At 38.9% G+C, this 14,502-nt stretch overlaps 1 protein-coding gene across 2 annotated transcripts; it reads left to right on the forward strand.

Annotated features, from left to right (window-relative positions):
- The first annotated feature begins 2,895 nt into the window (after nt 1–2,895).
- TAF9B (TATA-box binding protein associated factor 9b) lies at nt 2,896–14,502 on the forward strand. Of its 2 annotated transcripts, XM_060002368.1 has the most exons (8): nt 2,896–2,962; nt 3,602–3,683; nt 4,276–4,412; nt 4,489–4,623; nt 5,425–5,500; nt 7,471–7,581; nt 9,166–9,322; nt 11,218–14,502. In XM_060002368.1, the coding sequence occupies exons 1-8, from the start codon at nt 2,912–2,914 to the stop codon at nt 11,246–11,248; spliced, it is 780 nt and encodes a 259-aa protein (XP_059858351.1). In that variant the 5' UTR covers nt 2,896–2,911; the 3' UTR covers nt 11,249–14,502. The 2 variants fall into 2 exon arrangements, with proteins under 2 accessions (XP_059858351.1, XP_059858353.1); XM_060002370.1 differs by lacking the exon at nt 7,471–7,581.

A 14,502-nucleotide genomic window follows, 5' to 3' on the forward strand; every position in this document is an offset into this window, starting at 1 on the left:
CATAAAAGAAGGATGTCCTACAGTCTGCAGGAAGTTCAGAGAAGTATTATTAGAAAAGAAACAAAGAGTAAAAATATCCTACTATACTCTGGTGCCAAAAGGAACATTTCATTGTAATTTTTTTATTAAATATAGGCAATAGATAATAGCTGTTTAATTTGTTTTATTGTGTTTACATTCTTCTTTTTTAGTCTTACATTTATGTATATTGAAAATATACAATAATATAAAAATTTAAACAACCAAGAGTTGAAATAAATTGCTGTGACAGGACAGAAATATGAAAAATATGGTTAAAATTAATTAGTCCTATTAATTACTACTAATTGCCACTGTTAAGTAGTCCTATTGTTTTATTTAAATAGCATGTATGTAACAGAAAAGTAAATACTACAGAAAAACAATTTTAAATGAACATCTATTTTCATATTTTTATATTACAGCAATAACACATGTATACAACTATTTATTACATCTTATGGGTCTTTTCATCTAGTACAGCTGTGTCCCGATTGGCTCTCTAAAGGTTGGTCACCCCAACAGTACAGTACCATTTGGGTAGGGGAAAAAGATATAAAGAAGGTAATATTTGCAAATTAAATAGACAAGAAACTGGTAAACAGTGATGCCTTCTGCGAAAGAGAAATGAGTGGCTGGAACAAGCCAGAGAGGCTTTTTCTTAGTTTTTAAATATATTTTAAAATATTTGTACCCTGCGTATATGCTACCTATTCGAAAAACATTATTAGTCTTACATAGACGTTCCCCGCTCTGAACTGGGAAAGGCGCTTGCGTAGCATGAGGATCAGTGTTCCTCCCGGAACCACAGTGTTAAGAACACGTGGGTCGTGGGGAGACCTGCTCAGAGTTCAATATGGCTGTGTGGTGGACGGATTCAGACAGGCCCGATGAGGTAAGACGGTGGCCAAAACTGAAGGGCCCGCCAAGCCCCAGAAATTAGTTTGAACTTGTGTGTGTGTGTGTGTGTGTGAGGGAAGCCATTAGAGGGTTTTAAGGAAAGGAATGCAATTATTTAGTTTATGACTAAGAGATCTCTCCGGTTGTGTAAAAATGTGGGGGAGCACAATTTCGGGGTCCTCTTGCTGTAGCCTTGGTAATTAGGGCTGTTAGCTTGGACCATTAGCATGGTAGCACTGGATGGAGATGTGGAGCCATGGACAGAGGTTTTGTGACTTTGGGAGGTCACCCTGACAGGACTTGCTGCTAGACTTAAGTGTGGCTTGTTCGGGAAAGAGTATAACATGGCTGACGGCTCTTCCCGCCTGGGTGGGTCAGAGTGCATTTCTCAGAAATGGAGGGCGTTGGTGGATGTTGAGGAGGAAGAAAGAGTTCTCTTTGGGACACTTAAAGCCAGAGACAGTTAACTGATGCATGTTTTTTGAAAGACCCTCAGGCTGTTCTGTGGAGAGTGGGAAGAAGGCATTTGGGGCTCCAGGGGCGAATCTTTCAGGCTGTCAAAGGCTTTAGCTTTGCATCAGTATGAAATGAGCAATTATGACAGGGCTTTGAGTGTGAGGAGAGCTGACCAAATGCCTGCTGGGTGGAGAGCAGACCATAGGGTAGAGTTGCCAGATTTAGCAAATAAAAATAGAGAGCACAATGAGGTGGATAGACCTAGAGTCTGTCATACAGAGTGAAGTAAGTCAAAAAGAGAAAGACAAATACCGTATGCTAACACATATATATGGAATTTAAGGGGAAAAAATGTCATGAAGAACCTAGGGGTAAGACAGGAATAAAGACACAGACCTACTAGAGAACGGACTTGAGGATATGGGGAGGGGGGAGGGGGAGCTGTGACAAAGCGAGAGAGAGGCATGGACATATATACACTACCAAACGTAAGGTAGATAGCTAGTAGGAAGCAGCTGCGTAGCACAGGGAGATCAGCTCGGTGCTTTGTGACCGCCTGGTGGGGTGGGATAGGGAGGGTGGGAGGGAGGGAGACGCAAGAGGGAAGAGATGGGAACATATGTATATGTATAACTGATTCACTTCGTTATAAAGCAGAAACTAACACACCATTGTAAAGCAATTATACCCCAATAAAGATGTTTAAAAAATACATAATAAAAATTTAAAATGTCATTGGAATTTTGAAAAAAAAAAAAAGAGAGAGAGCACATAGGGCTTCCCTGGTGGCGCAGTGATTGAGAGTCCCCCTGCCGATGCAGGGGACACGGGTTCGTGCCCCGGTCTGGGAGGATCCCACATGCCGCGAAGCGGCTGGGCCCGTGAGCCATGGCCGCTGAGCCTGCGCGTCCGGAGCCTGTGCTCCGCAACGGGACAGGCCACAACAGTGAGAGGCCCGCACACCGCAAAAAAAACAAAAACAAAAAATAGAGAGCACCCAGTTAAATTTGAATATCAGATCAACAATAAATCATTTCATAGTGTAAGTATAGCCCGTGTAATATTTGGGATAAACTTATGCTAAAAACGTGATTATTGATCTGACATTCAAATTTAACTGGGCTTTCTGCATTTGACCAGGCAGCACTACCACAAAGGCAGGTGGATGCAGGGACTCTGCAGACATTCAGGGAGAGGGAAGGGGCCAGGGTGGCTGCAGGGGACGTAAGGAGGGGCCCCAGAAAAGACAAGGGTGCCCCTTTTCGTGTACTTTTCTGGGGAACAGCTCTGGGAAGGCGAACTTATCAGTCTTCCAAGCGTTGGCCGAGGGCTCTTCGGAAAAGGCTTCAGCGCCGTGGGCTCCCTGCTAGCCCGGCCTCCCTCTGCCTCCGCGGGGCGGGCGGGCGGCTGGGAAGCGGCAGCCAGCGGAGCAAAAGGACCGGCGCGGTAATCCCGCCCTCCGCGCCCGGAGGGGTGGAGCCTGAGCGAGGAATCCGCGAGCAGTCCTCTCTCCCCGGATGACGAGCAGCAGGATAACATGGAGTCGGGCAAGATGGCGCCTCCCAAGAACGCTCCGAGAGATGCCTTGGTGAGTGCGAAGGATGCGAGGCGGGGTGCGAAGCTGGGCGCGACCGCAGCCGGGGACCTGAGAGGCGGGCCTGGGGGGAGGGCCTGATGATGGGCTCGCGGGTCGACTTCAGCCATGCCAGGGCCGCCAGGAGCTGGAGATTCGAGTGCCCTGGACCCCAGGGCTCTCTCCCGCCACCCCGGCGGCCCAGCCGGAGGGAGGCTGGCGGCCCACCGGATGCGCAGGCCGGCCTCCCGGCTTTGTCTCCTGGGCCTCGGGCCCCGGGCCGCCTAGTCGTCCCGCCCCGTCTGCGAATCCTGGCTCGCGCCTCCAGTGTTCTGATGCAAAGCTACCCCAGTCGCCACATCTGAAAATGACAACCAGCTGTAACCACCCCTACCTCGACTGGGAAAGCCAACCCGGGCCTTTTTCTTCTCTTTGCCCCCGCCCCCACCCCCGCCAAAAAAAAAAAGTTTTCAGCAAAGAGATCAAGACGAGATTTGGTGTGAACCTGACACTCGCTTGGGAGGAAAAGGAAAAGTACAAGTTTGGAACCCAGAGAAGGGGGAACCTTGTATCATAAATATAATTACTACCTTCGGTCCAGTCTTGATTTCTATACCTAGATTATGCATCTGGTGTTTTTATTTGAATCCACAGGTGATGGCACAGATCCTGAAGGATATGGGAATTACGGAGTACGAACCAAGGGTTATAAATCAAATGTTGGAATTTGCTTTCCGTAAGTTAACAAAACACCAAAATCGCCTAACTTGTGAATTTTAAAAATCGTTCATTGTAAGAACATTTTCAACCAAAATACTTTAACAGTTAATGTCATAACATGTCATTATACATTTGTCCAAACCCACAAAATGTAGAGTTCCAAGAGTGAACCATAATATAAACTACGGACTATCGGGGATTATGATGGGTCCGTGTAGGACTATCAATTGTAACAAACGCACCACTTTGCAGGGAACATTGATAATAGAGGATGCTATGCATGTATGGCGACAGGGAGTATATAGGAAATCTCTGTATATTCCCCTCAATTTTGCTGTGAACCTAAAACTACTCTACAGAAATAAAGTCTTAAAAATATGTGAAGAAAAAAAAGAGTTAATGTTATAGAATTCAGAAAGCAGTAAAAAGGAGCTCAGGCTAGGGAACAGTATATTGTGATATCTGTTTCAAATTGATCATATAGATAGGACAATTAGATATTAGAACCAAAATTCATAAACTTTCTGGAAATTAGTGAAACTTTTTAAAAACTGGCCATAAATATTAATCTATTTTCATATGTTTTAAATAATGTTTTGTTCTTAAAGGATATGTGACTTCAATTCTGGATGATGCAAAAATTTATTCAAGCCATGCTAAGAAACCTAATGTTGATGCAGATGATGTGAGACTGGCAATCCAGTGTCGGGCTGACCAGTCTTTTACCTCTCCTCCCCCGAGAGATGTGAGCAAAATTTTATTTGAAGTTCATTTTACTTATAATTTTTAATTGTAGTTCTAATAAGGATTTTTTTTTTTAGTTTTTACTGGATATTGCAAGGCAGAAAAATCAAACCCCTTTACCACTGATTAAGCCATATGCAGGACCCAGACTGCCACCTGACAGATACTGCTTAACAGCTCCAAACTATAGGCTAAAGTCCTTAATTAAAAAGGTAAGAATTTTTAGTCATCTTAGCTTTTAAAAAGGGTAAGATGTGTTAGGGGTAAATAGTGCAGTAAATTAAAGGCTAAGATAATTTACTAGGATTTTTTAAAATTTAGTTCCTTGAAAATACTATGTCTGCAATTAGCTACTATGTTAAAATATAGAATATATGATCCAAGATTTTTAGGGCTAAAAGGAACTTTATTGTTCATCTAACTCATCAGGGAAGTGAGCCCGAACTCATCTATGAAGTTAGTAGCAAAGTTAAGACTGATTCCCAGGTCTCATAACTCCCAATCTTTACACTATACCATAACAGAGTAAATGATATACCATCAGGCATTGGACTTGCTTTCTGAAATATGACCTAAGGCTCTCCCACCACTGAGAAAGTTCTCCCTACATTGGCCTACCTCTGTACCTCTGAAATTCCACTATAAGGAAGTTTCTTACTGGGTTAAGATATTGACTAGTTAAGGTTAAAAAATCATAAGGAAGTTAGCTGTTATCCCCAAATAACACTCTACCTCAAACTTTAAAACTATATAGAATTATATATTTTATATATATATTCTTATCCATGTTTATATAGATATGTATTGTTTGTATTATATGTGTGTGTATATATATAGATATTTGTGAAAACCCTAGTTTAAATGTTGCATTAGAACACTGAACAGAAACAGGACATTCTTGCCATCAATTATCTATTAATAATTCATATCAGCAATCCTAATTTCATTTCCTGCTAAGTTTAGGTGTCAAGTGTGAACAACGTTAAAACTAATTTGTTTTTTAAATCCCCTAGGGACCTAACCAAGGAAGACTAGTTCCACGGTTAAGTGTTGGTGCTGTTAGTAGCAGACCTACCACTCCTACTATAGGTAAGTGCGAGAGGGAAATGGCTTTTTTGGCTGGTAAAGAAGTGCCTCAGCACTTGATTTTGAACTGTAATCCAAGTAAAAAGGTGAGTCAGAAATTCCGATATGTGTTGCCATTAATACATTTACTCGTCCTCTAGTAAAGCTATAAACATATTTTATCATTTCAAAATGAGAAAGCGACAAGGAATATCTGATCCCAAATGAGTATAGAATTGGGCATTACCCAACATTGTTGCCGGTATTAACTATGGTAACAAAAACAGAAGTTTAAGCAGTGTGCTTTCTGGGTTTTATACAAATAAAGTTGCCAAACTCACAGCAGTAGCCTACTTATTATCAGAAATTAAATTTCTGAGTAAATTGGCAAGAGATGCAATCAAAAGAAGTAAGTTTAAAGTATACAAAAAGCTTAAGACTCAAAGAAAATCATTTTTAATATAACCTTTTCAAAAGTAGTACTGATTATCCTGTATTGGTCAGTGAGCACCCCTTCAGACTGTTTCCTGTGTCCTTTGTGACAGGTCTCCATCATTCTTTGACCATTTCTTGCTTCCTGGCACAAGATGTTCCAAGCTCATCTTATATTTTCCTTACCCCAGTCCTAGAATCAGCCATTTCTCTAAAGAGCCCTGGTTCCTCTTAGTGGAGAATGGCATTTAGAAACCATAATGTCATTGTTGCTTAGATATTAAGGAACACATGAATAATGGATTTAGATTTCCTGATTTTTTTATCCTACGTTCCTGCTGTATTTTTTCATAGTCAAAGTCTTTTCAGAAAAAAAATCCCCTTCTCTTTGACCAGTATTGATTTCTTAGCTCTTATAACTTGAGTACTATAGATGTCATATAGCTCTAGTGTAAGCAGCATTTGATTTTTGAGATATGTAGACAACCTCTTCATATTTTCAGGGTGTGAATTCACATTTCAGCATTCTAAAACCAGACTGGTATAGTATTAATTGTACACGTCTAATTATATGCATGTGACCTGTGTAGACAGGAGTTTGCATATATAATTTGTGCAACTTTTTGATCATATACTGTTTATCTGTGGGTTCATATCTCTTAAGTGAATACCAACTTTTTAAAAACTCTAGGCTGTACTAATCAGTTACATGTGTTGGCAAGTTAACCAATTTTAGTTATCAGTTGTGATTTTTATTCCTAGTTAGACATTTATTGTACATGTTTTAGAGATTTTTAAGTCTAGAGTGAGGGAGATGCTAAAAACTACTATTAAAGATGCAAGTTTTAAACTTTAAAAAAAATTTAAATGAGTTTCATAAAGCATAAGACCTAAGCATATACTCTGTTCAATTTCAAAACCTAAACTCCATACTTAGATAAATGTTAACAATTTCCTTATGATAATGGACAAGAAAACATCCACCTAGTGTGAATTTTCTTGACAAAATAAAATACTTATATTGCTTCATTAAGCTTCACCAAATTCTTTGGACCACTCCTTAATACATGGAAAACTTACCTAAAGATGGAGATATGTTAGGCTTCTGTTAGATGCATGTTGATTTAGCTTCATGGGCATAGTAGACACCTCCTAATTCCCAGCAAGTGACAGAGATTAAAAGTGCCACATAAGGTAATTAATAGAAAACTTGGGTCTTTAATGCTGTTTATTTAAATGTTCAACTTCATGACTTCATGTAGCTAAAATTCAGTGCCAGATGCTATGTGAAGAGTTTTACATGGATTATTTTAATTCTCACAAGAATCCTATGAAACAGGTATTGTTATCCCCATTTGATAGATGAGAAAAGCACAAAAAGATTAAATAACTTGCCCAAGGTCACTCGGCTAGTAGGTGATAAAGCCTGGATTCAAACTCAAGCAGATCTTTCATTAATTCCCTGTGCTTTGAAGGTAGTTTCTGGTAAGCTAAAGGAGAGCAGGAATTGAACCTGTATAATAAGTCACCTAACTAACATGGTCTGTTAATTACAACTACAGCAACCCCACAAACAGTGTCTGTCCCAAATAAAGTTGCACCTCCAGTGTCAGTGACAAGCCAAAGATTTACGGTGCAGATTCCACCTTCTCAGTCCACACCTGTCAAACCAGGTAACACGATGGGCAGGGCATGGGGGATTGAAAGTGGTTCTTTTAAAATATTTTTCTGAATTTTAAAATTTGTGAATGATTCGTGATAACAGAACAGTTTGTATTCCTATAGCAATAATTAAATTGTTTTAATATTGTAACAGGAAGGCGGCCATAATGCTGCAAATCTGGGTTCTTCAGAGGGAGTCTATAAACACACTAAAATTGTATGAAATTTTACATATATGTAACATTTTGGGGGGAAGGGAGAGATTTCAACATGATCATCAAGAGTCTCAAAGAACCCTATGAACTAAAATAAGTTATGGTCTACAAATCTCAGGCAAAATCACTTAGGGTTAAAGCTCAAGAAAATAATACAACTTAGTATATATCCAATGAAAACTGTACTTTTATTCACTTCACGGAAGTATATGTAGAAAGTTAGAATAATATAAGTAGAATTCTGTTATAACGTAGTTTATTCATGAATATGTTTAGATTTCACATCTTCTGAAACCTAACCGTACACCATAATATTGGTCTGTAAGGAAGCATGATTCCTGACCTTGAACACGTGCCTTTAGTATGTTCCATGATGAATCCAGTGCACTGCTTCCCATGACTGAGAACTAATTGAAATTTTAAGTAAATTAAAAACAGGGCTTCCCTGGTGGCGCAGTGGTTGAGAGTCCGCCTGCCGATGCAGGGGACACAGGTTCGTGCCCCGGTCTGGGAAGATCCGTGCCGCGGAGCAGCTAGGCCCGTGAGCCATGGCCGCTGAGCCTGCGCGTCCAGAGCCTGTGCTCCACAACGGGAGAGGCCACAATAGTGAGAGCCCGCGTACTGCAAACAAAAAAAACTAACAGAACTTCTTTAACTTTATACTAGATACTAATTTAAGTACTTTAAAGCATTAAAAAATGTAATTTAACTCTTAATGCAGTATAATTATGTTTCTTCTGATATAGTTTTACTTCATGCTATTGAAATTGTTATTAAAATTACATTCAGCTTTGTTGAATACTTTTTACTCTCAGAAGCATTATACTTTGTGTACTCTTGCTTTATGTCTCATTTTTAATTGAACATTAAGGGAATGTAGTATTTTAATCATAACTCTTTATCTAGAGGCCTGTTGCCATTTTTGTGATTTATGAAATTTTTGTCGCCAAAAAAGGCAGGATTATGTTTTTTCCTTCCAGATTGAGTTGGTATAGTGTATTCTTGGCTGTCAAAATACTCACAGCTTTGGGACTTTGAAATGGTAAATATTCATGATGTGTGAAAAAGCATATACATAACTGTATGATCTTAATTACATAAAAATGGATGCTTAGTTATGTAGATACACAAACGAAACCTAGACGGACACATCAAACGGTAAACTGCTTGTGATTATAGATGACTTTGTTTTTTGCTTCTTGTGTTTTTTGGTTTCCTATTATGCATATGTTAACTTTTAAGAAATAAATGTTATTTTAAAAACCTTAAAAAAAGAAATTATTATTAGAATTACATTTCAGCTTTGTTGAATACTTTTTACCATATGTTTCTGATTCTGTGTAGTTCATAGTTTGGGGGTGTTTTCTCCTCTGTTTACAGTTCCCGCAACAACTGCAGTTCAAAATGTTCTGCTTAATCCTTCAATGATTGGGCCCAAAAATATTCTTATTACCACCAACATGGTTTCATCACAGAACACGGCCAATGAATCAAACCCATTGAAGAGAAAACATGAAGATGATGACAATGATACTATGTAAGGAATATAGTGTAGTCTCTATGCATTTCAAACGTGTAGTTGGTTTTGAGCCCAGTATACCAAACTAGAACATTCTTGATCGAAAACTTAAATGTAGCTGCAATATCTTTCACCTTAAAGTGTTATATTTATTTCTTAAGGGTACCAATGTTTTTTCATTAGGCTTCAAGTATAAAAAGTTAAGTGCTTGTTTATTAATGGTTTCATTAATGTTGAGTACTGCTATGGTAATTCTATTTTTGGAAGCAGTTTTCTGCAATGTATCTGACAGCAACACTTAAGTTTCACTTTCTACAGCCTGATCAGTGGACTAATCTTTAACAGCATAATTTCTAATCTATATTTAAATACTTCTTTTGTAAGATAAAATAGTCACTTTTATTGTCACCAACTTTTTTGACCAGATCTCTCAATTTAGCAAATATTGTTGGAGAGGTTGGATTTAGAGGGATTCTAAATCCATTTTGAATATATTTAAGCTGTTTCTTGATGTTCCCTAACTTCCCACCTCCTCAGCCCCGTTTCTAGATCCCATTCATTTTCTGCACCACCTCCTCCCCACAGGCTTACGTTTCTCCCTATTGCTCTTAAATTTAAAAGGCCAAAACTGGAACTTTAGGAATGTAATTCCTGATAATACAGCTCAGTGTCATTTTCATATTTTTAAAACCTGCTTTACATGCCTGATGGTCTATGGTTCACTTTAACCAGAAGGTTTGCATTTTGCTGTTTTTCTCTCCATACCAGAGCAGTTGGGTTTTATCCCTTACCTTTTATGCCCATTGAGCATTACTCTGCTTTTGACAGGTAGTTTGGGGTCAGTTACATTCAGTTTCAGTCATATTCCAAGTTGATAACTCCACCATATTTCACAATTTGAAATTTAACACGAAAGATGCTATAGCTTAAAATCTGCCTTGATAAGTATACTTACACTGGACCTAGGCAAAACCACTGAAGAGCAAGTGTTTTCTTCCTTTCTACCATACATATATATGCTCTGATCACTACTGCTTGAACCCCCCTATTGGTATAATTCAGATTTTTCCAGCTTATTGCTGAGGATGTCACACATATGATGGGATCAAACCTGAAAGTTTTCTAATGGTTTTCCTTCCTCTAGAAGGCCAACACAAACAAATTAGTGTGATGTGACTTGCGTTTAGGTGCATTCTGCATAGGCTTCCCAGTAATGTTGCTAAACACCTTTCCCTATTTTCCATTTATACACATCTAAACATCCTATTGAGAAAGACTGCAAAGCTTTCAAAAATATAAACAGGCTTGTGTTGTTTTTGTTTAAGTAAGTTTGACATATTCAACATAGGAATACTTTTGCAGAATTTCTAAAACAAATTTTTATATCATAATTTAGAACTTATAGCCAAGGATCCTCAAAACTTAAAACACAAGTAAGTTTCATCTTAGGATGGTGCTTGATACATCAAAGAGAAATAGTCCAGTAACAGGGAAGAAATATCTCATCAAAACTGTGATTCAGTGTTTTTGGATATTAGGAAAAGGTGATACCAGACTTATAAAAATAGATCTGATCATCATAGGAGAGAAATGTTCATTATATAGCATAGGATGCCATTACTTGAATGTTCTCAGGGAGGCATGTCAGAAAGCCTAGGTTCTAGTCCTGGCTCCATCGCTAACCAACTGTGTGACCTTACTTCACCCATGAGCCTTGTTCTCCTCACTAGTAATAGGAAAATAACACCAACCCTGCCTACCTCACAGGGATGTTGTGAGGGTTTAATTGGTATATGTGAAAGTGCTTTCAAAATTGTAAAAATGCTATATAACTCTAAGGAATTGTTAACGTATTTGTTCCAAGATTATTAATAAACAATTGAACTTACTGTATTTCTCACTTTTGATTTAAGGGATTCAAAGAGGATGAACAAGGCCCAGTAATTCTGAGGTCCAAAAAGCAAGATTTGCTTAATGGATGATTATAAATCAGGGAATTACTTGCTTTTATTTGGAATCAGCATGTGACTCATCATAATGAAGCAAAATAAATATGAAAGGATATGGGTTTAAATCTGTTAACATAACATGCTCTGTCTTTAGTGGGAATTTATACATATAATTGAGGTTGCAATCTGAGTGTTCATTCTCTTAGCCAGCCAGTGGGTGGTTTGCCCTTTCCGATGAAGACTGCTTTATCTTGCAGATCTCCCTTTCCTAATTACATCCACCCATTCTAGCATCAAGAATGACTTAAGGGACTTCCCTGGTGGTGTAGTGGCTAAGAATCTGCCTACCAATGCAGGGGACATGGGTTCGAGCCCTGGTGCGGGAAGATCCCACATGCCGCGGAGCAACTAAGCCCATGAGCCACAACTGCTGAGCCTGTGTTCTACAGCCTGCGAGCCACAACTACTGAGCCCGTGCACCACAACTACTGAGCCCACGTGCTGCAACTACTGAGCCCACGTGCTGCAACTACTGAAGCCCATGTGCTCTAGGGCCCACATGCCACAACTACTGAAGCCCATGCACCTAGAGCCTGTGCTCCACAACAAGAGAAGCCACCGCAATGAGAAGCCCGTGCACTGCAACGAGGAGTAGCCCCCGCTCACTGCAACTAGAGAAAGCCCACATGCAGCAACGAAGACCCAACACAGCCAAAAATTAATTTTTTTAAAAAAAGAATTACTTAAGGCAGCTCTTGTCCTCCGGCTTCTAGGTGGAATTTTTGTTAAAAGATGTACTGATAGGAAATGAGGTGAGGACACTGTCATCCCAAGTTCTTCCTTCTACAAGTAGGAAACAAGTGTCTTTGATCTGAGTAAGAATATAGGAATACAGCCACTATGCAGGGAGAATGGAAGATGTGGCCTAAGGGGTCCAGAGTGAAGAGAAGTAACTCAGGAGGTAAGGAAAAAAAACATCAGAACGACAGGTACAAAGCAGTGTGTGTAATTATGCCACCATACACCAACACACACGTGCACATGCATACCCTTTTTATATGCATTAAGTAGCTCGAGATTGAAGTAAACCAGTCTTACAGTGATTGGTTGCTTCTAAGAAGGGAAACTGGTGGCTAGGGGACTAAGGTAGGAAGGAGTCTTCTCATTGTACTCCTTTTTGACTTTTGTATCATGTACTAGAGGGAAGTTCTGGACATAAAAAGGAAAAGAAAGGAAGCAGGAAACACAACTAAAGAAGAGATTGAACTCATTTATGATGATTATAATTTTTTTTCTATATACAGGCATACATATGTTGTCTGGGGGTTAAAAGTGAATTTGCTACACTTAAGCCTAAACCTTTGCAGTGTTTTATCAATAATTCATAACTCTGTATTAAATCAGGAAGCACATACTTGTACAATTCTAGTTTATATATGCATAAATTGTTTGTTATATACTATCTTCCTTGACTAGGTTGTAAATTCCTTCAGGAGATAACTGCTATCATCTTATACTGCCTCTATTATGTCCTGAGCATATAGCAGGTACTCAAAATATTTGGCTGTTTGCGTTTCCCCATTCATTTTCTGGATTAATGACTGAAATAAATGGGGAAAAGATCCTGGAAGCAGAGTCTGGTAGAAATTACTTATAAGGTACAATCAGGGGTTGATGGATGGACGAATGGCAGTTGTAGAGTCTAAGTGTTAGGTTTATGGGTGTTTACAATTCTTTCAATTCCTCTGTACATTTGAAATAATAAAATGTTGAGGGAAAGGTAAACAGTAGGGGAAGAAAGTCATCAGTATGCTAAAGTTCTGGCCCGGCTATGACATTAATTCTCTGGATCAATGTGTAGCATCTCTGGGCCTCACCTACAAAAAAGATTGTACTAGAATTCCTGCTTCTCAAACCAGGGTAGAGCATGCCATTAGAGATGTGCAGAAATATGGTGTTTTTAAAAATTAACTACACCTATGGTGACAGTATTAAAATACAAATGAATTTTTAGAAAAAATTCAAGCCTTCAAAATTTGTTTTGTTTAAAGCAGCCACCAAAATTTTCTTTTGCTGTTCTCTCCAGAGTTAAGCAAAAAAGTCCTAGTCTAGAAGAATCATTTCAGGGAGTGAGGCACACTGAAAAAGCACCAGCCTTTGGAGTCAGATAGACCTGGATTTGAATCCCTGCTGTTACGGGCTCTGTGATCCTGTCCAATAGTTTAACTATTTCTTTATCCATAAAGGTGAAATACATACTCTAGTATGTAAAATGCCCAGCAGAAAAATTCCAGTTACACACAACCTTTTGAAATTGCACCATTTACCTTTGCTCATTCCTGAAACTCCCATTAAAATGACAGGAAAGAGAAAGGAGGGGAAATTACAAGGACAATAAAAGAATAAGAATGTCATTGAAATCGCTTTGGCCTTTTGGCTAAGGTCAAGTGTAGGATGTCATTAGATTTTCAGCAATGACAGTGAATCAAAGGCTTTAAGTCTGAGAAACTGATAGGTAGGCTGAAATTCTACATATAACCAAACAGGCAAATATAAGAGTTGAATAAAGATATCTTCAGACATACAAAAAATTTTGCCTCCTACGCCCTCAATTTCTCAGAAAGCTAGTGGATGGAGTCTTGTATTTCACAAAAAGGAGAAGTAAACCAAGAAAGAAGGGGAAAACAGATCCAGGAAAGGGAAGGTTCAACACAGGAGGTTAAAGGAATCCCCAAGAGTTACCCCACAGAGATTTCCTCTGGAAACAGGAAACCCCAGGGCAACAGCTGTACAGCCAACATAGGGGGCAGCCAGTACAAACTGGAACAGGAACACAGAGGACTGCAGGAGGGACATCTCTAATAAAAATGAACCTACTGTCCCATATGTTTGAATATGTTGGGAATGAATCAGTGATAGATACATAGTAAAAAAGAAACTAATTTTTAAAACTATTTTTAACTCCAAAGAAAATTAAAAGATACATAAGTAAATATAATCATGGCATATGACATAGCTCAGCTGTGAATAATATTTATAATCACAATGTAGACTCTATTGATCAAATCTAAAATTATGACAAAACTATACTGGGAGAATTAAGAAGGGGACATACATATGGAACAAAGGCTATAAGAGAGCTAAATCTTCCCATGTATGAAATCAAGAAGTTAACAGTTTAAGCATGTTACTTAGAAACATGGACGTAGATATCTGATCCCTTCCTCAAGATTCTGTTCTCACCCTAAC

Source organism: Delphinus delphis, chromosome X, assembly GCF_949987515.2.
Source record: "Delphinus delphis chromosome X, mDelDel1.2, whole genome shotgun sequence".
Classification (NCBI taxonomy): domain Eukaryota; kingdom Metazoa; phylum Chordata; class Mammalia; order Artiodactyla; family Delphinidae; genus Delphinus; species Delphinus delphis.